At 41.3% G+C, this 27275-nt stretch overlaps 1 protein-coding gene across 1 annotated transcript in view; it reads left to right on the top strand.

Moving 5' to 3' along the window:
* Positions 1 to 17898, top strand: part of TXLNB (taxilin beta) — a 43558-nt gene extending 25660 nt beyond the window's left edge. The window contains exons 6-10 of the mRNA XM_024552200.3: positions 972 to 1091; positions 4948 to 5022; positions 11075 to 11167; positions 13272 to 13367; positions 14614 to 17898. Of these exons, the coding sequence (XP_024407968.2) occupies positions 972 to 1091; positions 4948 to 5022; positions 11075 to 11167; positions 13272 to 13367; positions 14614 to 15399 (1170 nt within the window). The 3' untranslated portion in view covers positions 15400 to 17898. The remainder of the gene's footprint in view (positions 1 to 971; positions 1092 to 4947; positions 5023 to 11074; positions 11168 to 13271; positions 13368 to 14613) is intronic.
* Positions 17899 to 27275: the final 9377 nt, after the last annotated feature.

Here is a 27275-nt window from a genome sequence, read left to right as displayed (position 1 = left end):
AATTTTAAATCTATTTTAAAATGTAACATAACTTAGTTGAAGTGATCTGTCGGCAACATGCTAAGAAAACTGAGCCAATGGCACATGGTGCTACCACTTAGGCACATCAAGAAACTCTTCATAATAAGCCAAAATGCCATGTGAACATTTGATCTTATCAGGAAGATCAACCCTGCTCTAGAGTGAAGGTTCGGACCAAAGTAAAAGGGAAGGCGCTAAAAAGCCATACTCTTCAGAGAGATCTCAGATGGGAATGGACTGGTAGATGGGGCTGGTACTGAGTAAGGCCCACAGGTAGAATTCCACATGTCCTCTTGCCGATGGGACCTCCTAATGACCAGGAAACTCTCCACACTGGGATAGAATTGGAAGCTCCTCTTCACCAAGCTGGTGGAGAGGTCAAGGTGTGGAGTCACACAGCAGCATAGTTGCATATCAACTCATCTGTGACCCTGGCCTTGTCTTGCCCACTAGCTTTGGACTCAGGGGGCTCTGCCTCAGTACCTGATTTGGGGCCACATGCTGGTACCCCAGAATTTCTTATGCCCTTGAAGCAAGAATGAGGAGGATGTGGAGGAGAATCCACCATGATAAATTGTGTTAATGTTGTGCTTAAAGGTGGGTTTATATCCATAGAAAGAGTCAAAATACGGAGCGATGGTGCCGTCACGATTATTGTCACTGTCTGTGTGGGCTAGCATAATGACTAGATTGTATCTCATAGTCACCAAATTTAGAAAAAAAATGTTGGGGCCTTTGGAGGGATAATTGCTGAATTCTGGCAAAATTCAGGGGACTTCACCAATTTATGGCTTTTCTACAAAGCCATAAGTGATGCCAATGTATTTATTCCCTTCTTTTTTAAATCTTAAAACCTGGAGAATATATGTTTATATGAATATTACATTTTTATTTTACATTTTTCAGCACCAATGACAAATCATGCTTGATATGTGCACTTTTTTCCTTAGCATCTGGACAAAATATTTAAACACAGAGAACTGCAGCAGAAGCTGGTGGATGCAAAACTCGAGCAGGCGCAAGAAATGATGAAGGAAGCAGAGGAGCGACACAAACGCGAAAAGGAATATGTACTTATCGTCTGAGTCAGTGTGCTTGTCTAGTCCGCCTTGGGCTCAGAGGGTCCCTGAGGAAGTTGTCTTTGAGAATGGTCACAGAGCCCTAGGCTGATGGAAAAAGAGCCTGAGCTCCCTGGAGACTAAATTGATCAGCCCAGTAGGAAGCACTGTACCTAAACTGCTTTCTATATAAAATAATCATGTATCCATTCAATAGATCTTTTCCCAGAGCCAGTCATATGCTAAGCTCCATCCTGGGTGATGGGGTATAGTGGTAAGCAAGACAGAGAAAGTCATGACCCATCACAGAAATTAGAGTCTAACTGGAAAGAGACAAGCAATTAACAAGCAAACAAACAAGAAGGGTAAGTTCAGATAATAGTAAGTGCTAGGAGGGAAATAAGCAGGAACTGAGAAGGGCAGAAGGAAGGGACCTACTTTGGACTGGGTGACCAGAGGAGATGACTTGGGCTGAGCTCTACTGGAGGAGAAGGTTGTCTGCAGCAGCAATGTCTGTAGCAGCGACAAAGGCCCTGATGCTGAAACCAACTTGACATCCTTTAGAAATAAAAGGTTAAGGTAGCAAGAGCATGTTGACCCAGTGGAAGAAAGTTTCAAAATAATGTTGGAGAGGAAAGCAGAGGCCAAGTTGTACAGCTTTGTAGGCTTGGAAAGTAATTTGGATTTTATTCTAAAAATAACGAGAAAGGACCGGGTAGTTTTTGCTAAGAAAGTGACATGAGCTGCTTGGCATCTGTAAAAGATAAATTTGGCTCCTGGATGGAAAATGAGCCAAAGGGGAAGGAGAATGCAAGAAGACAGTTAGGAGACTACTGCAGCAGTCTGGACAAGCTACGATGACGGCGTGGCTCGGGGAGGTGGCAGTGGTGACAGAGAGCTGGACACGGATAAAAGTTGTGTTTTCAATGTAAATCCACAGGCAACGCAGTGAACTGAAGATGGTTACAGGGAGAAAAGAGAGGACTCCAGGATGACTCCTGAGTTTCTGGTTTAAGAAACTGAGTGGTGGTTTTTACTGGCATCTCATGAACCCCAAATACTCCTGGACAGCAGTAGGGCCATTCTACAGATGAGAGGTTCAATGAGGATATGCAATTTGTTTAATTAAGGTCACATGCTGCTAATTGACCAAGATGTATAGTACACCCAAGTGTATCTGTCCCCAAGCCCAAGCTCTGTGGCAGTACATCACACTCACAGGCATGTTTCAGAGGCAAAGATGAAGTCTGTGCCCATTGCTGGGGAGAGAGAAAGACTTAAGACTCAGTCAATGGGCCATTCATTGGGATTTGGGCATTTAACAATTGATCTCGAGGTTCACCTTTACTGGAAATCAGATCAGAATTGCTTCAATTTGTTAGAATAGTAATGTAGACATGACTTTGGTTTACAAATGTAGCAACAAAATGTAGCAACAATGAATTTTGGAGAACATAACCTAGTAGACACTGAATAATTTCAAATCAGAAGTCCATGTGCTATTAATAAGATGTTATGAATCCATCTACAACCTAGCTCTCAAAGTAAGAACTAAAACATTTAATTATTATTCATATAAAAAAACAGATATTCCAGTGTTGGCATAATTACCCTATTAGGAGAAATTGCTTCCTATAGGATCAGTACCTTTGATCTATAACATGAGACATGACAGAGGAATATCTGGGCAAAGGTTCAAGTGCGTGGAACTAAGGGGCAGATGTGGGGTGACCCAGCCTTAGCAAGAACCCACCATGCTACCTGTTTTCCTACCCTGGTTTAGTAAAACATAGTAGGTTGTGAGTCAAAGAATAGTGGTCCCCTCAGTTCTTCAAAGCTGGCGAGCCACATACGCCGTTTCTTGCTCTGATGCTTCTTTCTGAGAGTGATGAAATGATGTCAGCACTGGGAAGTACCTTCACTCCTAATAGAACAGGCAGCCACCTGCCTCCTCTCTGCTGGGGACCACGCAGCACAACAGGGCTCTTCAACCCACTTAGGGACGCAGGGCTATGTACACGGCCACCATGCCACTCAGATGGCCAGAGGGGACACTGCAGGTCTTCTACCTCATGGCTGCCCCAGACCACTCAAATTATTTCACTTCTGTAATAGTTCATCTTCACTGCATGCTGGCAGGCATAGGGGAACATACAGAACCCATCTTACAAATGGAGAGGTCAAGCCGTAGGAAAAAAGATAAACTTGGATAGGAAAAAAATGTCTTCAGGTTTTTTAAATAATAATTTTGTTGAGTTTTCTGTCGTTGTTCTGATTACAAAAGTAATATATGAACCTCATGGACACTTTTTTATAGTAGAGACAAAGAAAAACCTTAAATCAACCTATCTTCAAATACATTAGAATCTTCTTAAACTGACAGCTGCTTGACTGACTGACCAGATTAATCCATGGCATTCACCATTCTCTCCGTACACGCACTGCTGGCGTGCCCAGGGCATGTTGAATCCCATACAAGCGCTGCTGGCGTGCTCAGGGCATGTTGAATCCCATACATGCACTGCTGGCATGCCCAGGGCATGTTGAATCCTGCGACAGGCAGGCGAGTGAGCGGCCCTGGGCAGTCTGCACATGGTTTTCCCGTTAAGTAAGATGGAGCTGACCAAGAATCAGCCCTCTGCTCCCAAACCTTTATTTCCAGTCATCCTTGTGTTCGTAGTATGTAAATCAACAGAGTCATACATTTACTAAAGAAAAAGGAGTATGAAAAGAAAATGGTTCCTATGAAAATTATGCTCAATGCTTTGAAAGACTGGATATAAGCAAAGGGCAAGAAACAATTGTCCAACTAATGTTTGTGGCTATAAAGGACTGGGAGAAAGTTGTAAATCTCCATAGAAGTTAAAAAGTCAAGCTTTTTCACAAGTGTCTTTCAGTCTTCAGGTTCCAGCACTTTTGTTTAAAAAAGAAAAAAAAATCTAAATCTTATATGGCACATTGTGGGTATGATTTTTGTAAAAACGGGACAAATTCTGCTGAATTATATGACGAAGGTCCACATCTGAAACAAACACCAGAGCCCCCATCAAAGCTGACAAATAAACGAGCATACATCTTAGGTTAAAATAGCATTTATGTCACTTTTTTATGCCTAAAACAACCTTTTCAATTTAGCCCCTCAGCTCTGAGTTCTGATCCTGTTTCTTATGAAGGCCTTGATTGTATCTGAAAGTCCACCTTATGGAAGAGGAACCTTATTCTGTAAACTTACACAGGACTTATTTTGTAAACCTTATACAGGATTTGGGACAATAGGTCAGATTTCTAACCCAGTGTTTCTCAAAATGTAATCCAGGGACCACTAATAGCCACACCATCTTGGGCATTTGCTGTAAGTATGGATTGCAATCACACACCTAAACTTCCTAACTGACGTTCTCTGAGAGGGATCAGCATTTGCACACGCTCCCTGAGAGATTCTGAGGCATGCTATGGTGCTGAACACTGGTTAGGGGACTAATTTGGGGTTTAATATAAAGGAACAGTTGCTCACAACAGTGCCCCAGGTGGGGATATTCTGAAGATGTTCAAGCAGAGGCCGAATGATGGCTAGCTAGGATTGCTAGAGAAGGTTCTAGAATTTGGCAAGAGTTCAGATTTTGTGTGATTCAAGCTTGACTTGAAAATGATTTCCCTTTTTTCCCCCAATAAAACTACTAATTTTTAGTTGAGAATCCAACTATTGAGACTAGTTATTTTCTTAAAGTTCTTAGAGTCTTTACAAAGTTCCCTAAAATTACTTGAGTGTGCTAATTAGCAAGTTACTATGTTTTATACACCAGTTATAGCCAAATGGTCATTTAAAAGACAACTTGACCATCTTTCCTTGCATTCTCTCCTCTCGCAGTTGCTGAACCAGGCAGCAGAGTGGAAACTTCAGGCCAAAATGCTGAAGGAACAAGAGACGGTCCTGCAGGCTCAGGTGACGTGGGGAAGTAATGCATGGGGTGTGCTCTCCTGCTGTTCCCAAGTAACGAGGCTGTGACCTAGAGGTGGTCTGCAGAAGGCCTGCATGTGGCCAGGGGCGGGGATAGAAACTGCAACTGAAGAATAACTTCATGTTTATTATTAAGTAAAAGTAAAATCACAATGTTATATCTAAGAAAAATAAATGCTCTGCACCAAAAACACCCAGTCAAAAGGTTTGTTGACCTGCAAATAAGGGCACCAAAATGGCCAATGAGAATAAGCTGGTAACCAGGTTCCCGCCCATCTGTGTTTGTCCTCTCTCTCTCTTCTCCCATTACCCCATCAAGGCAAGAATAAAGTGTAAACTGATCAGATGCACCATCTCTAACTGTCAATACTGCAAATGTCCTTGCCTGTTTGGTACTATTTATAATAAAAGGAAATCAGAAAAATAGAGTCAGCGCCCAAGTTTTTGTGCTCTCAGAAGTTGGCTCTGTCAGTGGCGAATGACTAAATGGCAGACAAGTCAGGAACCATTTTCATTGGGCTCTGTGATGTCCTGGGCATGTTTTGACTGGAGCATGGGAATTCATCTTTCAGACTCAAAAATAAAGCCTCATGCAACGTCTGACTCTGGGGGAAAGCCAGACCCATCCATTCTTCCTGGGCCCTGGGGGACCTGCCCCTCTGGGCAAACTTTCCCTGTCAGATTCCAGGGGAGGTGCCCTGCAGTGGGCTGCAGAGGGGCGCTGGCTCCCCTGCTGGGGGAGATGGGGGGGGGCCTACAGGTACTGTGCAGTCACTTGGAAGAAATCCACAGAAGGTGAGGAAAGCGGAGGCCTTCCCAGCTGGGCAGCATTAATTTAAGAGTTGAGCAATTCACTTGTAAATGGTTTATGCGCTGACTGCTGAATACTTGTTTACTATAAAAGAAAATAAGAAAACCAAGAAAGTTAAAATCACAAATGATACCACTGCATCAGAACTCAGACAAAAACACAGACAACAGTTTGGAGTCACAAAAACACAGACAACCATGTGGAGTCTAAGCTTTCTAAAGCATACTTTTCCAATGTATGTACTGAATGCAACAGTGGATTGTTTTCCCTGGTAATAAATATATCAAAATACTTCTAAAATACTAATTACACAGCCATTGGAGCCATAAAGGTTTTGACTATTAATAGAATTGAGGGACACGGGGTTCAAAGACTAAACTCAAAATCACCCTTTGGGCAGTCACACAGCCCATCACAGCACAGTGTGGGGTAGGTGGCAGAGGGGTGGCAGAGACAGGCAGGGGGAAGGAGATGTGACCTCACAGACTTGGGGCGGGTCAGGAGAATCAAGCCAGGGCTTCTGGCTCTGTCAGCCCCATTCACAACACAGAGCCTGGAGGGGGACAATAGACAATACTTGAAGCTATGCATTATTCACATCATGTTACAAGCAATCTCTACTCCTCTTTGCTAAATAAAGATAATGAACTTGAGAAGGGTATATTAATATCATCAGACTCCAGGCTAGAGAGTGATTCATTCACTTGGCACGAGAATCTAGGCCTTTAATGACCTATAAAATCAAAATATAAGGTGGTCTCTAATTTTCCACCTACAGCTCCTCAAACTCGAAAATGCATCTACCAGGGGTTCTAGACTCGCCAATGTCTCTCACTCATCCCTCAATACTGGACTGAGTCCAGGGACCAGGGTCAGAGCCCTAGCTCTTCTGTAGAAAAGCTGTGTGACCCTATGCAATGCATCTAAGCCTCCCTGAACTAAGTCTCCTTGTCTGTAATCTAAGGATGATGCAATGGATTCACGACCCCAAGCTGGAGCCCTATGACCACTGGGAGGCCCATTGCTTTTCATTATCTCCGAAACATAACAGCACATAAGGCAGCAGCTGCTATATGAAAAATGTACTTGTTTTTGACATCGTATCACCTCTCCATCAGCAACTACGGATGGCAACTATTCGTATGTTTAAGTTTTTAAGAGAAAAATGAGTTCGTGAATATGTAATATATACAGTTTTTTCCAAATTATGCATGCACAGCACTTGGCTCAGTGCCTAGCCCATAACAGACCTAATGAACTCAACTTATGTTTATTGAGCACCTACTAAGTGCGAGGCATGCTTCTAGGTGTTGCAGATATAGCAATCAGTAAGAGACAAAAGACTCCTGCCCAATTAAACTTACAGTCTAGTCATAACAGCAATGTTAATGAAAATGCTAACAAGCAGTATATGCACTAATATCAGTATTATTTCATAGGTGAGGACCCACAGTGGGATAAGTGAGGCTAAGGGCATCTCTGCAAAAAGTCTAAGAACCACTGGAAAGATGGCCCCAAGAACCTGTTCACCTCTAGTTCATGAATGTAACGAACGCAGCCTTTTCCTCTTTTGCCCTACTTTTCACGGCATGTGGCTCTCTCTACAGGGACTCGCCTTTGTCTATCCCTCACCTTGGAGGCACCTTCGGAACTCCAACAATTACTTAATCATCAAGAAGACTATAGAGGCCCTGAGCCCCTATGTTTAATAGTGTTCAGATAAGTTCCTCTAAAAAGTATTGACATTGTATTTTTTAAACTTTTAACACTTAAAAACTGAAGTCTGTTGCAGATGCTGCTGCATAGCCCTCAAGCACTTTCTTTGGGGTGGGAGATGGGAAGAGGAAGCCTTAGACCCTATTTCTACCATATGAGCAGGGGAAACACCAAAAGTGGATTGTGTTTTCCTCGATGGAAGTCACTTTTCAGTCAAACAGCTTGCCAGTTTGGGGCATGACTGTCACTTAGGGAAGGGATGTCTGGCTTCCAATTATACAAACCAGGGCAATAGAGTAAATGTCAGAGATGATCAATGGGATGCAATCATCACTACAAATAGAGTGTTCACTGGATCGATGAGGAGGAAGGCGGTAGTAGATGTGGAAAATCAGCAACCCCTGACAACGCAGACACAAAATACTGCCCTAGGGGAAAGAGCAGTGAGTAAATTGTTAAAGATGGGTAATCATCATCTTTCAGACCAAAAGTCCTCACCTTATTGACATAAGACGAGAGGAGATCCTCTGAAAATACTATTATAATTAGGCCAAATCTCGCAAGTTTACTGAGAAAATTCCTGGGCACAGTTTTGTTCCCTCTACACTATGAATGTTTGATTAAATTTGGTGCTCAGTTAAAAGAATGTGTGTGTCACTCAGCCCATTTAAAAGGAAATGTTGGGACGATTACTGTTATTCCTAACGCTAGAACAGTTTGTTTCTAATATTTCTGCCTCTGGCAGGAGAGGTACTGGGGATGACCTCTGGATATTGCTTCCACGTTTCTCTGAAACACCAAAGTGAGAGCAGGAATACATCAAAACAAACATGCATCGCGTTTGATAGTGAGAGGAAAAACACTAGCAAACAAATACTCCTATGGTAAACAGGAAGTGTGCCTTTTTAGTTAGTGTAAGTAGAGTGTTGGAGTTGGTTACCTGAGAGCGGTATAATCCACACAGATTTTGCCATGAATGGCAATGGGGTCAAACAGGAAGAAAAGCAAAATATTTAAAGCAGTCACCTGGAGGGGGAAATGGGGAATTGTTGTTCAAGGGTTATAGAGTTTCAGTTTTGCAAGAGGAAAAATTCTGGAGATTGGTTGCACAACAGTGTGAATATAATTAACACTCCTTAACTATACACTTAAAATGGTTAAGATGGTCAGTTTTATGTTATATGTATTTTACCAAAATTTAAAAAAAAAATTTAAGAAAAAAGTTAGGAAAAGGCCAGAAGAGGTAGTAATAAAGCAAAACATTACTTCTTGGCACTCTGGATGTGTCTGCCATCTCAATCTCCCCGACTAACACAATAAAAAGAACATTTGGCTCAAATAAAGGTGAGGGCTGGCTGGGGTGGATGTGGTTACTCCCCCTAGTACTGTTCATGTCACGGAACAAGGCTGTTCTGTGAGATGGATCACACACGCACCCACTCCTGCCCTCTCTCGTCTGCAACCTGCAACTACAGGGCTACAAGAATGGGCTTAGAAGGAACAGCTTGGGAGACCCAAGTGTCTGAGACTGCCATGCAACTCTTCTGGAATTACTGAAAAATGGGGGGCGGGGGGAGGAAGACAGAAAGTAAGAAAAAAATTAATAGGAATGCATAGCCAAGAATGTAAATAACTGATTTTGTAATAGAAGGTGAAGAGGATCTGCTGGGGGGAGTTACTCCCACCCTAAGCCGCAGGATCATGTGCAGTATTAGTAGCCAGGAACTTACAATAGGGTAGAGCCTCTTAAATTGAGAGGCTTAATCTATTCATTGGGCCCTGAAATCAATTCATTGGATCCCAACCATGTCTTTGAAAAAAATGAAACAGAATTAAATCTGCCTTGAGAATGCACTGCATTTAATAAACGTATTGTCATATACACTGTGTGTGTGTGTGTGTGTGTGAAACCTTCCTGGCCATGAATTCCCTGATTCCCCTTTCCTCAGTCTTCTCTGATCTGAATGCCACAGAATCAAATTTTAGAGCACTGGAGTCGCCCCAAACTCGGTCACATACTCGCAGTGCTGATGAATGATTTTAGAATGATAGTCAGCTGTTGTTTGACTTTTCTTTGGAAAATTTGTATTCAGTGAAAAGGGTTTATGTTATCATTTTGTTGTTCTTTACTGCAATAAAACCTCTGCTATTCTGAATCATTTATGAATGAGCCATTCTAGATAAGCAAACTTTCTGAATTCTCGAGGTTGATTCCCACACACTCCCTCTAACTCCCACCTCCAAGGCTAAGAGCTCTATATTCTACTGGCTTTCATTTGGTGCATTCTTCTCTGCTTTCAGAAGGACGGTCACACAGGTACCACCTGCTGGTCAGTTGGTGCCTGCCATCTATCTAGTCAATAACCCAACCATCCCAGTCTACAAGGGCAGCCTCAGGTGCTTGTTTGTTGCAAGATGTTGCAAACTTGCTTTTCCATACAAAAGACATTTTTGTACCCACTTGAGAATTTGGGTCTGTTCCAGGCATTCAAGGGTACCAAAGACTCATTTGAAAATGTAGGCTTTACTCACTTGAATCATCCATATTAAATCATTCATCAAAATATGCTATCCTAAAATTATTTTTAAAAGCAGAGTTTTACTATTGTACAATATCACTGTCACTAACGATCAAGTCCCCACACACTTTCCTCTCCTGTCCTGCCTCATTTCCACCCCAAAGGCAAGCTTTGGGACTGCAGACGTGGAGGTACAAAGGCTCTTCTCTGTACTCCCATGGGGAGCCACACACTCGCCAATGCCAGCCCATACAACGTGGTTTCGTGCAAATTAGAAAAAGGCATTCCTTCCACAACACTCATTATTCCCATCTGTAGAAAAGTGGTAAAAAAACAGATTTTGATGAAAAGGGACATTTAACAGCTATTGGCTACAATGCTGTATTTATAAATATACAAAACCACCTGTCTAAAATGGAAATGGCACTTGTTCAGAGTGGTACAAACTGCATTATGGCAGCGGCCCTAGTTCATGTCTGGCCCACATTCCCTTTATCACTTCTTTCAATTTGTCTACATTCTCACATCCTCCAAGACCAAGTTCAAGGTTCACCTTCTTCCCATAAACATGGCTCCTTCTCTGTGTTGGCACTTTATATTATTTAAATAAAAGCCAACTTGTCTTTTGGGATTGTCTTCCCATCAATAATGTAGGTCCCTCAAAAGCAGGAGTCGAAAGTCAAATACTTTCGTACATTCAGTCCATGATATGTTCAGAGCTCAAAAAATCCTTGTTAGTATAAGTTATGATATAATGAAGTGGTAATGACATATTTTATTATTTCACTTTTCTTTACAGAACTACTTCAATCATAGTCCCTGACCTAGGTTGATCTTGTAGTACATAAAACAACTGAACATATTACTAACACTGTATTGAGAATTCCCTTAAATCATTTTTCTTAACAAATAATGAACAATGACATGCTGTTTTGTTCTGGAAACATTCTGCAAGCAGCCCTAAAATAGATCCTCTCTTTCCCATTTACAGCTCACCCTCTACTCTGGAAGGTTTGAAGAGTTCCAGAGCACACTGACAAAAAGCAATGAGGTGTTTGCCACTTTCAAACAGGAAATGGATAAAGTGAGTACTGCTTACCCCATACAAAATATTGGCATTTTCTGTTTTCACAGGCAATTCTCCTTTGGGTTCGTTTTTCTCTCGCTAAGATATTCCAGTGCATTTCACAAAATAATGAAACATGTACAGGTGCCAATGAGATCTGGGCTGTATTTTTTTATTGGTAAGTATCTAGTGAATTAATCTGAAGGACAGTCCAAAAACACGAGGACAATTTTCACTCTGAGGAAGGTATTTTTTTCTAGTCCATGGATAGTTTAAAAAAAAAAAAAAAAGACAAGAGCTAGCAATTTAACATTTTGTTGTTTATACTGAAATAAAAGAATATCTAATCTTTTAAAGATAAAAAAGCTTTCACATGTAAGAGTAAAATGTTAAGGTAGAAAATGCCATTTCATAGATCCTTCCTAGAAGATATGTAGTAAGATGTAACTGACAGAGTCTTTGAATAAGATGGAAGTTTGAATTGGATCATTCACTCAACTTCCCTCAATTTTATCTACAATTCAAAGCACTATTTCCCTTGCTTGCTTCATAAGAGTGTGGAGTTAAAATTAAATTAATATATCCTAAAAAGCTTTTCAACTTTTAAAAGTTTTGGGGTTTTTAAAATAAATATAAGGTGCTCATATTATTGTGGAATATAATGTTTCAATCTTATTCAATTCCATGATTTTCCAAAACAAAATGAGCATCAAAATTGCATTTTGAGAGCATTGGAATTAACCATTTTTAAGGGTAGAGAGCATCCTTTTCAAAACACCTTCATAAAATAGTCAGATGAATTTCCCAATTCAGTGAGCCACCTGAAGCAGACCAACATTTGTCAATGGTTACAGCTTTCCCGCTCCTGAAAGGATCGATCCATTTTTTAAAAAATTAATTATAGAGTTTTAAGATTGAAATAAATATTAAAACAGGAAAAAAGATTTTAATTCAAAATTACATAGCTTTAAGACTGGAATAAATCTTAAAGAGCCTTCTTAACCTGGAGTTCATTTATTGACTTTTAGTAGTAAACCTGAGAATTAGCCAAAAAAGTTGATATGCATATTCGCATTTCTCTGAGTGGTCCCATAGACCTCATCAAATTCTTAAAGGTGTCAATGACCTTTAAAAGTTCATAAACTACTAGCTTGGTTAAGAAATGGTCAAAGTGAAAAAAACCACTGGAGGCTCACCTAGCTTCTCTGTAGAGCCTGGGGGCCCACACCTGGGCCCGGACTCTGGCCTCAGGCAGATTGGCACAAAGTAGCAAGTGCCAGCTGTGGTAAATCCACTGTGCCTGGGTTACGTGCCTTGTCCTTTACTTCATTCAAGCAGAGAGGAGATCCTACAACCAGGAGCGTGAGCAGTTTCAGGTTCAGAAAAGGCAGGCTGTATTGCAGTCACTTCTGTATCCCCCCACACACAGCCCCAGCCCGGTGACCAGCAGACACCTGCACGTGTTGCCTTAATTGGGATGAAGTAACTCCAGCCACCTCTGGCTAACTCTCCTAAATATTACTCCACCTCCCTGAGCCTCAGTTCCCCCATTTCTAAAAGAGAAGTGAGAACAGGACCTTCCTGTGGGACTGTTTCAAGGATGAAATGGATAATGTGTGTGATCACATCCTGTGAACCTTACTGCACTCTACAGATTACAGGCTGGGAAAGCTGCCTTAGTGTGGCCACTTGTCTGATGTGCCTAGATATCATCAGCATCGGAACGGTTAAAGGGCCAGACCAACTTTCTCACTGACGGTCTCTATTCGAGAAAGTAAAAAATCTAAAGTGCAAGCTTATTAGGGGGACTCAATTAAGGTGCTTTGTTTTGTTTTAATTTTAAAAGAGAGAAAAACCACTGGCAAAACAGTGTCACCCTCAGTAGTTTCCTTTTTCCTGAATTGGCTCCAGCACAAATACACTAACTGTTCACTCCTGACCTAGATGATTCGGGAATAAATCGTGACTTTGCCCACTTGTTCTTCACTCCTTCACCTAGAACTTGTGTTTGCTTCAGCAACCTGTAACAGAAGGACTTCTCTTGACATCACATATGGAACTAATAGCTTCTTTGATAGATGAACCCTTCAGGATTAATATTAAAACACTCTAATTTCTGTAGACGACTAAGAAAATGAAGAAGCTGGAAAAGGACACAGCCACATGGAAAGCCAGGTTTGAGAACTGTAACAAAGCTCTGTTGGACATGATTGAAGAGGTGAGGAAGCTTTCCCCTTAGCTTACTTTTCCCCTGCCTAGTCAAAATATTCATACTTAGAAAATTATATCCTGATAATATAAATGATTACCTTTGGAAAAGGGCTGAATTGTTCTGGGATGTGATATATGATATCCTACTAAAAGTAATTAGAGCAAAGTAATTTGGAATCAGGTCTGGACTCCTGAAGAGCTTTGTGTCCCTCAAGTCACCTGGCTACTTGTAGATTCCAAAGCTGTCCCCCAAGTGACAGCAGGCCTGCTAGACTGTGAATTCCTTAAAGGCCGGACCAGTGTCTTACTTGTCTTTGAATTCCCCCCGAGCCTGGCATATAACAGGTACAGAATGAATTAATTCATTGATTTGAACATACTGAGAGAAGACACCAGCCCTAGCACCCAGGGTATGTGTTATTTTATAGACAGATATAGACATATGTTGTTTAATTCCTCTACCAGGCACTTAAACACTGATATTATGTCAGGCACTGAGGAGGTTTTGAGACTATAAAGGCAAAGATACATGGCCTTTGACCTGAGAGGCAGGACTTATAGGTGACAGTCTCCCCATGTAAACAAGTAAAACAAAAAAAAGTCTTAAAAGGTACAGAGTAGCACAAAGATGGGGTAAAGGAGTAAGATGATTAGGAATGATTTCATGCAAAAACTCTGGCATTTCTAGAGAAAAGGAAAAATGAACAGTTTGAACAGCCAGCATTATGAATTAGTGTGTGGTGAGTTTCTGTGGTTGTAATTACTGTTCTAACAATTCATCCCAAATTGCAACCAATTCCAAAGACATGAGCTTATTATTCATCAACATAAATCAAACAGTTGCTGGATTAGCATAGAGCAGTGTATCCATAGAGCAGATAAAGCATTACCCACTGCCAAGTCCCAGTCCACCTCATTCATTTCGCCACAAGCAGCTACTTACGCCCTCTAAGTCTTAAAAGTAGAAAATTCATCCACAATTTTAGAGGCTCTGGACTGAAGCAGAGAGAGGCTTCACCATCTTTCTTTTCTAAATACTACCAGAGTGACTAAAATTCTACCAGAGGCTAGCACACAATGCAAAAAAAAAAAATTGATTCTCTGACCAAGTATCTGTCCAGCCACTACTCAGTGGTCAAACCCCAGAGCCTGGTAGGCAAATTCCTGGACAAATGGTTTTGCTTCTCTCCAGAGAACATCCTGGCAATTTTGGTTTTTGTCATTTTATGTGAGTGTTTATTTTCAAATCGCAGAAAGCATTGAGAGCCAAAGAATATGAGTGCTTCGTGATGAAAATTGGGAGGCTAGAGAATCTCTGTCGGGCTTTACAAGAAGAGAGAAACGAACTCTACAAAAAAATCAGAGAAGCGAAAATGCCTGAGAAGGATGACCAAGGCCAGCAGACTTCTGACGAAGAACCAGAGTCAACGGTTTCTGCGGGTGAAGAGGCTGACACAGAGAACGCCAACAGTATTCACAATACTGTGGAAAACCTGGCCACAGCCTTCATGGTTATTCATCATTCAGAGCCGACCCTCGACCAGTCCAAAGAACTCCAACCAGAATTCAGCAGTCCTCAAGGGGGCGCTGACATGGCCCTCAAGGAGCCAGAACAACCCTCTCTGGGCCCTTCATGCCATTCAGAGCGTTCTCCACCACCCCCAGCTTCTCAGGCTGAGGCTGAAGGAGGCAAAGAGGCAGAACCTCCTCCAAGGGCCAGTAATCTCCCTGGGGGGTCCAGAGCAGAGCCCCAAAACCAGGATCTCCCCACTGGAGTACTGGCTGATCAGCAGCCCCTTCTGGAAGCAGAAGCTTCCGGTCAGGCCCCACAGTCCTCAGCAGAGGCCTTCCCATGGGGGACAGAGGCAAATGGTCCTAGTCTACCATCCCCAGCAGATGAGCAAGTGCCAGCTGGGGTTCCTGGATGGGAGCCCAGTAGGCAGCCTCCACCCGCAGCAGCAGAGGGCCTTCCAGAAGGGGACTCCGCTGGAGCCCAACTGCCCAAGGTGGCCGACACCAACCTGGAGGGAGTAGACTAAGCCTCATGGTGCCTCCAGAGGCTGTTCTTCCTGACTTCACGTCTTCATCATGAGAGACTGTCTTCTGAAAGAGGCATTAGGGGCTAGGGATGTCTAATGGAAGAGACTGAATTAGAATCAAAACATTTTTAAATGTTATGCAGAGCACATTCAGCCTTTGCTATTTGTTCTCAATTTATAACTGATTTGGAGCTTTTCTATTTAACACTGGTTAATAGTATAATTTTCCCGAATGGCAACAAAGCATGCTAAAAGGAAATTTATATTAATCTGCCATTAAGATGGTACTTAATTCAATTTGTTCATCAACAGTAAGATTTGGTATTTTTAAAGACTTCTACTATAATATGTGATGTTCCATCTTTATTTCCATATATAGTTTACTAAGTTCCATAGTAAGTAATGGATGTCCAGGTTCAATTTATATATTATATACATAGTATATACATAGGTACATGTGCTTAAATACACACATATGTATACATATGTGGATATATACCTGTGTGTGCTCATGCATGTATACACATGTGTGTATCATGTGTGTATATGTTTATATACATTTCCTTAATCCTTTTTTAAGTTTCTCTCATGCAAAATATTTAGATGCTAATCAAAAAAATTATCTTTTACTTGCTCTTGGGACTACAGCAGACTAATATTCTAGGAATCAGAAGTAGCTTCAGAACACAATATTTAGGCCAAGTAATGTTGGGCAAAAGTAAGTAACCCAATGATAGGCCGATAAATTCAACCAGTTGATCAAATGACAGAACAGCAGTTGGGCTAGATCGCAAGTCTGTGTAAACTGCATAGATGTGAAGATGAGCACAACCTACTCTAATCAGAAAAGGGGAGCAACCACAGGTGTAGACTGCTCACTTCTCCCAGTGTCTTCTACTCAACTCAGCCCACTGCCTTGCAACCCAGTGTACGTGTGTCTTCCTGCACAGAAGGGGCTGGAAGTGAGAAAGGGAGCCAGGGCATGGAGGGACTGAGGGTCCTCAGACTGAGAAGAAGCTATGCTCATTCATCCCCTGCCTCTTGTGCTCCCAAGGTCTTGAGACAGTATATGCACCCGGCCCTGCCACCTCCTCAGCTCCCTCCTTGTCACCTACCACTCTCTCCAGAGGGCTTCCCACCTCCTCTTCCTGTCACTGTCTCAGTCTATATTCTCAAAACATCTGCTCCTTCTTTCCAGCAGGAAATTTCCATTGCCTGCCCTCATTTCAATTATTGCTAAGTAAAAGCTATTATCTTTCCAAAACAGGGTCTCAATATGAGTGATGGGGCTTACAAACCAACACATATTCTACTTTGAGGAATTCTCTCCTGCCAGAAGTACAAAGCACAGGACAAATGGCTCCCTACTCCACATGACTGGACAAATAAGTGAGGATTCAGGAGAAGGCAAAAGCCTGAAACACCTGGGGTTGTCTACCTGAGTATTACATTATCCCTGCTCAACAGAAACCTCCAATACTAGTGACAGCATAAGTTACTCTACCTAGGGTAAAGGAGACTGCACCAAAGAAATGGGAAGAAAGAGAGGGAGGGAGGAGGGAAAGAAGTTCTAGAAGGAGGGGAAAACGAAGGAGGAAAGAAAAAAGGGATCTAACCCAGCCCTACCTTAAAAGTTGAACTCGAGTGGGAAAATGGATAGAAGCAAGATTCTCTACTACTCATGCAGGAAATCATTCTTCACTGTCACATGCGGCTGTCTGCCAAGGCACACAAAGGGCTTGTAGGCGGCAACCATATGCTACAAGAATTGTAAACTGCATAAAATTTGCTTGAAGTAGACAGTGAGGATAATAACAAAATGCTAATCAGTGGGGGGGAGCTTATTGTTATTTGAGGAACCATGTATTTTTTAAAGACCTAAGATATTATAACCACAGAGTATCCAGCCAAATTCAACATCACTTGAAGTCTTAGAGATTTAAACATTCATTTAGTTCAGAGCCAAATATTCACCATAACAATTCAGGAGGGTCTCCTTTTCCACTATTTACCAGGGCTAAACTTCCAAGCATGGAGTAAGATTAGATAATCATAGTAAAGTCTCAGTCTGGATGTTTAGCAAAGAGAAACAGGCAAGACAGGAGCCAAAATCTGGGAAATCTGATATTCTAATACTTGAAGGGGTTTTTTTTTTCCCATCCAAAAAGCTTTCATAGCAACACATTACTAACTATATATCTTGGGCAGAGTTTCAGATACAATAACTTGCCTGAAATTTGCAAAACTTAATAGAGGCTTTGGGAGAATTATTTTAATATTCAAAGAATGTTTTATTAGATAGAGCCCTTTGTGTTAGAATTTGGCCTTACTAATTATAATAACTCATAAGACCTGAAAGAATAATGTCTTTATCAGGTTCATGTAACTATTTCTACAGATGCCGAGTCTGCTTTCCAGAAGCACTAGAGTTGTTTGGTGTTTTTCAAATGAAATAACTATGATTTATGTGTCTATTAAAATGGTACTTTGTTTCCCAAATGCTCTGGCAGTGAGTTTATTTTTCAATTTTAATTTCTATTTACGTTTACTTTTGTTCCTTCTATGTTTCAACAACACCTAACAAAGATTATGGCTTTATTCTATCGTCGGTTGATATTTTGGTCTCTGAGTAGAATGTAACAGAGTGAACTTTGAAAACCTTGGGTATGTGTGTGTGAAGGAGAAAGGGAGGGAGACAGAGAGAACATGGCTGCTGGGGCTAAGAAGGGGGAAATCCCGGCTGGAGGGCAGACACCACTCGGCTAAAGTGTCTCTCCAATTGCAGTCCCCCCCATGAGACTGTTCCCACATGTGTCCTTCAAAAAGCCTCTGACTTGTGTCTGTCCTTCAGAAACACTCTGAGAAGTAAGAGAGGGAGTGTAGGAGGTGTCAGCTCATTTTGCCTTATCTGTTTCTTCTAACTGCTCTGAGAATTTTCTCTAATAAGACCCGAAAAGGCCCACCTCTTCTACCTTTTGCTTAATCTCTCACCCCAGACCATATAGATCTGAGAAGGGCTTCATGAAGGCGGCATTTCCTAGCATAGTTGAGGAAGAGGATTGCTTAGCTAGAATGGAAAAAAAGATTCACCCTTGCTCTTAAGGCTGTTTTTCCTCCCCCCCCCTTTTTTTGCCTCATATAGTTACACATTTTTAAATAGCTCTCTTTTTTGAGATAATAAAAGTATTATGCCTTCATTTCAAAACTGATGTTGCTTTTCAGTAATTTCTCCTCACAAGAGAAATCATTTCAGGAAAATTTCCTCAGCCTCTCCAGCTCTAACTAGTAGTGAAATCCAATATTTAGGAAAAATAAAAGTAATTTAAAATGTAAAGAATTCACTAAAAGAAGATATGAAATAAAAATGATGACTTTGGTCTCTAAAATTTGTTTCCATCATAAACTGGCAAGTAGGATTTAGGAAGCAAATTAGGTATATGCACTGAATTTACACACACAATTTAAATCATTTCCTTTTCTGTACTTTAGAACCTGAAAGTTATTAAATCAACCATGAGGATACTCCATTAGAATAGAAACATTCCTAAATGATAGTAATAAAGATTTTTCCCACCCTGGTAAATTGTATCCTCAGTACCTGAAGTTGAGTTTCATTGGTGGTGTCTCCTGATAGAAGTTAGTTCAATAAGTACTAGTTGCAGCTGTACGTGTGTGTGAACATACACACATGCACACACATGCACATAAGTACACATGTATGAAATCTGACCTAGATTTAATTCTGCTGCTGTAGGTGAGTCTTTACACCTGTATTTTCAAAGGATACTAAGTATAATCTTTCCTGACAAGAACAAACTTTAAAAAGAAATCATTTCCTGTGTGAATAAGGATATTTGATAGAAACATTTAACTAGCAAAATAAACCTACAAATTCACTGATCCATTGCACAAAATAACTCACAGAAGCTGTTTAACTCTACCAGGAGGTGAGAAATGAAGCACATCAATTCGACAGCATACGCAAGCTGGCGAAATCCAGGGGCAGGTCCTCCTGCTTGCTGGACTTCAGAGCCTCAGCTTTCTATTAACACCAATGTCCATCCCATTTTAACTTTGAATGTATTTTAAAGTGATATATTATAATGTAAAATTACCACACGTCATAATTAAAACATACCTAGGTGTAAAACTTATCATTTCGGAACTGACAGTTGATTTGATAACATTTTAGGTCAAAAACACAAAACCAGCATAGAAGCCAAGCAAGAAGACATATGTTCAGAGAGAGAAAGATGAAAGAGAAAAAAAAGAACTTTCATTCTGATAGCTTTTCTATGAAGAAAAAAATTAAAAATAGAATTTTAAGACGAGTAAGAGCAATAAAAGGAAGAGGCACATAAATTGGTGGGTGCTATTATGAAAGCAGGGTGGCGATGGAAGGCAAGAGCCATGGTATCAGTAACACCCTCCACAGCAGGACTGCCCCTGGGGGGCGAGGGGGGATTTTTATAAGCGTGTTTCTCAGCATTGGTGCATTACTGTATTTCTGCTTGTCTTCCTTTAAAGTAGTAAATGTACTTTATTCAGCATAAAAGTAATAAGACTATATTATAAAGCATTTAGAAAATAGAGAAAAGAGAAAAATTATCCATAATTCCGTCACCCTAACGTAACCACTGCCAGCATTCACTATATCCTAGTTTATTTTAAATTATCTAACTATCTTTTTCTATTTAACATGATGTTAACTTGTCTTTTGGGGAGGGCACGGTGGTTCCAGTGAGAGTAACAGCTATTAATAGCTGCCAGATTTCAGGGCTTCGAGTTTCATACACTTTACCATTTACTGTGAAAGCATATTGTATTATCTTTAGAATGAACGTGACTATGCAAATACAAATGCACAGCATCCTTACACGTTGTTTGAAAAAGTTATGCCTTGCATTGCACTTACATGTCCCACCCCACATATATAAGTTTCCAAGGAAACCGACTCACGTGACATTTTAGGTCAAAGACACAAAACCAGCATAGAAGCCAAGCAAGAAGAACACTGCTCATAGCTCTATCATACTGTGAGGTAAGGCAAGGCTAAGACCACCGTGAACCTGAGATTACTCTAATGCCCACCAGGCAGATGCAACCAGCCAGAGAGAGAAGTCAGAGATCCCACATGCTGCACAAGAGAATTCCAAAGGCAGAGTTCAAATTTACACAAATAGTGCAACAGAGACGACTTTCCTCACGCCCCATCATGAGGGTAAACATATGTCCTACCTAAACCAGTATAATCATTCCTCACAGACTACTGTAATGCTCTGGATAAAGAAATTCAAGTTCAATTCACTTGTTTCCTTAACATTCCTATCGAGGAATTATTCCCTGAATGAAACCAGCTAAGCCGAATCGGGGTGAAAAGTGTAGGACAGCACTAGTCTAGGAATCAGGCCCCCGCAGCCCTAGTTCTTGTTCGCTACCAAGCGGCTAGGTAAATTTGGAGGAATTAACGTCTCTGGGACTCAGTTCCCTCACCTGTAAGAGCCTTGGACTAGATGTCTGAGGGTTTTGGAGTCTCTGATTATTTGAGATTTGAAATCCTTAAGAGACTTATGAAGTTATGTAGGGCTTTCTACTCTCCAGGGAGGGTTTTATTCTAAGACATCTTTGCATGACCTTGGGCGCTTCTGCTAAAAGTCAGGCAAGTCAACATTTTTTTTAATTTTTTAATTCTAAAAATTAGATGAAGGAAGCATTGAGGGGGAAATCGCAAATTCTTGGATTTATTCAACAAATACTGAAGCGCTTCTATGTGTGAGCTTCTGTGCTAGCCCGTGGATGGCAGTGGTTACAGAGTTAAACAAAGGATGTCAGGACCACCCATCCCTTGGGCTCCATCTGCTCAGAAAAAGAGCACCTAGTCATGTGACTGGGGCCTGAGGGTCCCTTGCACTGCGTGCACCAGGGACTCGTCACCAAGGACAGGAGCTGCAAGAGATGCTGAGAGGTCCCCCCTAACCACAATGTTCAGCAAACCAAAAAGCAGAAAGGAAACCTCTATGAGCACTTTTATTACAAATGATACTCAGATTTCTAAGTGAAAAAGTTTGGGTTCCTGGTAGAGAAGGAGGGATTTATGGAACGTGTGTGTGGTTATTTGTCTGTGGCTGTAATGTGTGTAACAGCATACTTGTGTGTGAGAGTATGTATGAGTAGTTGTGTGTAATATGTGCCAGTAGAAGTATGTAGTTTTATAAGAGTGTGTTGTATGTATATAGTTCTATGTGAATGTTTATAATTGTGTGTGACTGTATTTATGCATAACAAATCGCTGTAAGCCTATGTAAATGTGTGTAGCTGTGTGCGAGTTTATGGCACGTGTGTGACGGGTTGGGGACTGAAAAACTGGAACACTGCAGATGTGGTTTCAGTCCTGTGACTAGCTTGTTTTTCACAGGATCATGTCTTGTTGCAGACTTTTGTTGGCACAACAAATCCTCTCTCTCGTACACTGCTACCGGGCTCATTATTTTTTGGTTGACAATCTGCCTTCTGAACACACAGGCAGGTGGATGAGGCTACAAGCTATTCACAAAATAATTGCACCTGCCACCAGCCCAAAGTGACAGCCACCAGTGACTCACAGCTCCCATCCCCAGACAAGGGGATGGGTATGTCTTCAGCGGTGTCTCGGTGCTATTCATCATATAGACCAGCCATGGCTTGAGCGGGAATACAAGAAGTGGTAGCAAACAGAATAACTGGATTCTGGTTTTTCTAAATGAAAGAAGAGCTTCTCACATGGCCACTGTTTCTAACAAAGTTGGCATCCCTGGAGGCAGAGTTATAGTCTGCTTTATCTCTGCTGAAACCAAAGCCCTGAATATTAAGAATGTTTCTGTGAACTAAAAGCCAAAGAGAAATTGTGCAATCTATTTACACTTTAATCAGGGAGTCAGAAGATAGCAAACCAGAGTTGACTGCAGATGCTACCAGCCAACCAGTCGGACCCATGACTCATTCTTTGTGCACAGAGATTTTTTGCTGTGATACAATTCATCTCCCAAAATATCTACTATTGACTAGCTGTGCTGTCATAGCTGGACCATCTGGCTGCTCCCTTGCCTGTTATTAGGAAACCGATCCAGAAGTCCTCTGATTCAGTCTGGGAGTAATTTAAGGCAATACCCAAAGGAAGGAGAGTGAGAGCTTTTTATAACAAATTAATTGCCTGCCATAGAAGTAAACTGATGATCTTCAAAAGTTAAAAGGAAGAAAACAACTAAACATAAATAAAATTTAAAAGACAAGAACAGAAGGGAGAAGATAATCACAATAAATACAACAAAGCATGAATGTCCAGAATACAAACAGGAATCATACAAAGCAGTAAGAAAAGACAAACATTTCAAAAGAAAGTGGGGAGGGCCTGGGGGGGCACCAGGTGCATATGAGGAAGGGTGTCAACTTCATCATTTTAAGATTCTAGAAATTCGTCATATTTCCCTTGAGCTCTAAAGTTAAATGATTCACTATGACTTTGTCTCCTTCAAGTTTCTGTTTCTTTTCAAAATCAACTATGAGGGATCTGTTTTGCTGTTTCAGCTAATATTTTGACCTTTATTATTATATAATATGATAAAAATGTTAAAGGTCAACCATGCTTAAAACCAGACAAATAAGTTTTGTCTTAGGTGCCAAAAGTCTGCTGGGCCAGCAGGAGAATGCACCATGACAAACCAATGGCCCCACCCTAGAAACAGGGGTGGCGGCAGCATGCTTCTCTGGCACATATGAGATGGTCCACATGTGAATTCATCTCTCTGTGGAGTTACTTTCTATCCTCTTAAATTTTAAAGACACACAGCTATTGCCCCTCTCTTAAGGGTGGATGAAAATTTGCTGACATGACAGATATTCATCCCATAAACTAAAAGACTAACAAAAACCAAATCCCAATGGCTCAAAATTTCCCACTTATTGGGATGAGTTTGAATTAGATGGAGAGAAGAGGCACATTGTTGGTTGTCTTAGTCCACTTGGTCTGCTACAACAAATATCATAGACGAGATGGCTTATGAACAACAGTAATTTATGTCTCATGGTTATGGAGGCCAGGAAGTCCAAGATCAAGGTGCCTAGAGTGCCAATGTTTGATGAGAACCTGTTCTCTGGTTCATATATGGCCATCTTCTCACTTGTACCCTCACAAGGGGGCAAGAAAGCTCCAGGTAGGGGGGATGGGTGGGCCTCTTTTATAAGGGCACTAATCCCATTCATGGGAGCTCTACCTGCACGACCTCATGACCTCCCTAAGGCCCCATCTCCTAATACCACCCATCACACTGGACGTTAGGATACCAACATATGAATTTTGGGAAGACACACACATTCAAACTATAACACTGGTTGAGACCCAGCTGTCAGGAGATAGAGGGAAATTGTGGTGACCGTATTTTCTAAACCCCAAGTAGAGGCTCTATCTGACAAGGGCTGGTGCTCTTCTATCAGCAACAAGACAGAGTGTTAGAAATCAAGACTGACCGGGAGAAGCCAGCATTTAGGTATAAAAAATACAATTCTGTCAGCAGTGCAAGAAATTTTAGATTTTCACTAACTTGGTTCCAAGATGGGACTTTAAAGAGTTGGCCTTTTTGATAAGCTTGTCCCAAACCAGAGTTACAGAAGAGAAGGGCCTGTGTGCCGTCTGGTCTCAGCCTCCAAGCTGCTCCCAGACTTGTCTGCAGAGAACCAGATAACTGACTCCCAACCTGCTTGTTTTAGTCAGGTGGCCTCACTTCTTCACCTCTCCACTCTCACAGTCAGATTCCAAAGGCCCTTACTTTGAAACTGCCTGCCAGGAGGGACAGACAGCAGCAGCTGCCACCACACTGATAATGGGTTTGTGCTGCAGCTTGCCCCAAAAAGCTGTCGGGAGTTGTCGGTTCGCTTTCCTGCCCGCCCAAACCCACAGCCTCTGTGCCAGCCGCCAGCTTCAGCACAGAGAGAACAGGAGTGCCACCTACTGAAGCACTAGAGATGTAGCCAGCATCTCAGCCAGCCCAGGCCTGCTTGTCACCCAGTAACAGCACTGAACATCACCTGTGTACGGTGACTAAGTAGGCTTCATCTTCTGCCAAAAATAGTGATTGTTTACCACACTTAGGCTGAAAGAGTCCCAGGGAAGTTAACTCCACTCTGAACCAATGAAACCAAATTGCAGTTGGGATCCAGGCTGTATTCCACCTAAGGAAGAAGTGCACAAGCAGCAAATGCAGAGTTTGACACGGAGCACAGTTATTAGGTACAAATTTATCCTGTACCAGACACCAGATAGGCCAGAGATAGAACTATGAATGATTAACACTGGAGAAACAATAGGAAAATGATAATTCCGTATATGTATTCCACAATTGACAAAATACACTCAAGAAACCCGGCCAAATTTATTGCACAGGAAGCACACTTAGAATTTGGGGATCTGGATTTTCCATTTTTCCCTGGGTTTTAACACCATTGTCCCTAAGCTAGGTGTAAGAAGTCATGACAAGTTTGTTAATTTGTTTGAGTCACCAATTAACAAATAATATATTTGCAGTTTTGTGCTCAAAATAGCTGCTTTGCAGATGCCCCAAGCATCCTCTTGGCCTGCCTCTCAGAAAATGTTTCCATGACAACTCTCAAAGTGCTAAATCCTTTCCCTGTATTCACAAACTCCTCTACATCTGCTAATAACACATTCCTGACCATGATCAATAAAATACCTCTTTAAATATTTTCAGTGTCTAATGACATCAGAACATCTTACTTACAATACATATGTACATACTTACATGAGTTACTAAGTAAGCACCCTATCAAGTCAAGGACCCAACACACAGTGATTTGGTCACACAGTTGCAGCTGGGCAGCAGAACCTGAACACCCCATGGGGGCCCTTCCCTACTGAGAGACGCCGGTGCTTTAGCCACTGTGCACAGCCACTATCCAAACACGTTCTAACAAGCTATACAGGTGTGCCTCCTCCTCACAGAGACCAGGAAAATACAAATGAGAAGGATTGAGCAAAGAAGTGTCATGTTGGGTACAAGATTTATAGATTGAAGGCAGAATTACATATTCACAAACCAAACTAAAACTTCACTTACTATTATGAAAATTATCTTTGAGTCTCTGCTAAAGTTTCCGGTGTTTTACTGTCATTTTACTCTTGAATACAGTCCAGGTGGGCAATAACTTAAGGATTATGCATTAAGTATTTATTTTAGCTCATATTTTCACAGATAAAGATACAATCATCACATTTCTCAGCCATCCCTGCCCCCTTCATTTTGCAAGAAATAGTTTGTGTGTATGTTTTTTATTTTATTTTTATTGTTGTTCATGTACAGTTGTCTCCATTTTCCCACCACTGCTTTCCCCCCACCCCCCCACAGCATCCTCTACCACCCACCCTCAATCCTTCCCCCTTGGCTTTGTCCATGGGTCCTTTGTACATGTTCCTTCATGACCCTTCCCCCTCTTTCCCCTGTTATCCCCCTCCACCCTCTGGTCACTGTCAGTTTGTTCATTATTTTGATGTCTCTGCTTATATTTTGCTTGCTTGTTTGTTTTGTTGATTAGGTTCCACTTATAGGTGAGATCATATTGTATTTGTCTTTCACCGCCTAGCTTACTTCACTTAGCATGGTGCTCTCCAGTTCCATCCAAGCTGTCGCAAAGGGTACAAGTTCCTTCTTTCTGCTGCACAGTATTCCATTGTGTAAATGTACCACAGTTTTTTGATCCACTCATTTACTGATGGGCACTTAGGTTGCTTCAAGCACTTAGCTATTGTAAACTATGCTGCTATGAACATTGGAGTACATAGGATCTTTTTAATCTTTTCAGGATTCTTCGGGTATAATCCCAGCAGTAGAATTGCTGGGTCAAAAGGCAGTTCCATTTTTAGTTTCCTGAGGAAATTCCATACTGTTTTCCACAATGGCCGCACCAGTCTGCATTCTCAACAATGTACTAGGGTTCCCTTTTCTCCACAACCTCACCAGCACTTACTGTTTGTTGATTTGCTTATGATGGCTATTCTGATCAGCATGAAGTGGTATCTCATTGTGGTTTTAATTTGCATTTCTCTGATGGCTAGTGATGCTGAGCATCCTTTCTTATGTCTCAGGGCCCTCTGTATGTCCCCTTTGGAGAAGTGTCTATTCAGTTCATTTGCCCATTTTTTAATTGGACTGTTTGTCTTCCTGCAGTGGAGTCATGTTATCTCATTATATATTTTGGAGATCAAACCTTTGTCCAAGATATCGTTGGCAAATACATTCTCCCACGTGGCTGGTTCCCTTTTCATTTTGCTAATGCTTTCTTTAGCCATGCAAAGTTTTTTATTTTGATGAAGTCCCATTTATTTATTCTTTCCTTTACGTCCCTTGCTCTAGGGGACATATCAGTGAAAATATTGCTGCATGGAATATCTGAGATTTTCCTGCCTATGTTCTCCTCTAGGGTTTTTATGGTATCACAACTTATATTTAAGTCTTTTATCCATATTGAGTTTATTTTTGTTTATGGTGTAAGTTGATGGTCGAGTTTCATTTTTTTGCATGTAGCTGTCCAGATCTCCCTACACCATTTTTTGAAGAGGCTATTTTAACTCCATTTTATGGTTCTGTTCCCTTTGTTGAATACTAATTAACCATAGAGATGTGGGTTTATTTCTGGGCTTTCTATTCTGTTCCATTGATCTATGCATCTGTTCTTATGCCAGTACCAGACTGATTACCGTGGCTTTGTCATATAGTTTAATGTCAGGTATTGTGATCCCTCCTACATTGTTCTTTCTCAGAATTGCTGAGGTTCTTTGGGATCATTTATGATTCCATATAAATTTTTGAAATGTTTGTTCTATATCTGTG

Source organism: Desmodus rotundus, chromosome 11 (assembly GCF_022682495.2).
Source record: "Desmodus rotundus isolate HL8 chromosome 11, HLdesRot8A.1, whole genome shotgun sequence".
Lineage (NCBI taxonomy): Eukaryota > Metazoa > Chordata > Mammalia > Chiroptera > Phyllostomidae > Desmodus > Desmodus rotundus.
The sequence above is the reverse complement of the archived record's forward strand: the minus strand, read 5'-3'. Positions and strand labels throughout refer to the sequence as shown.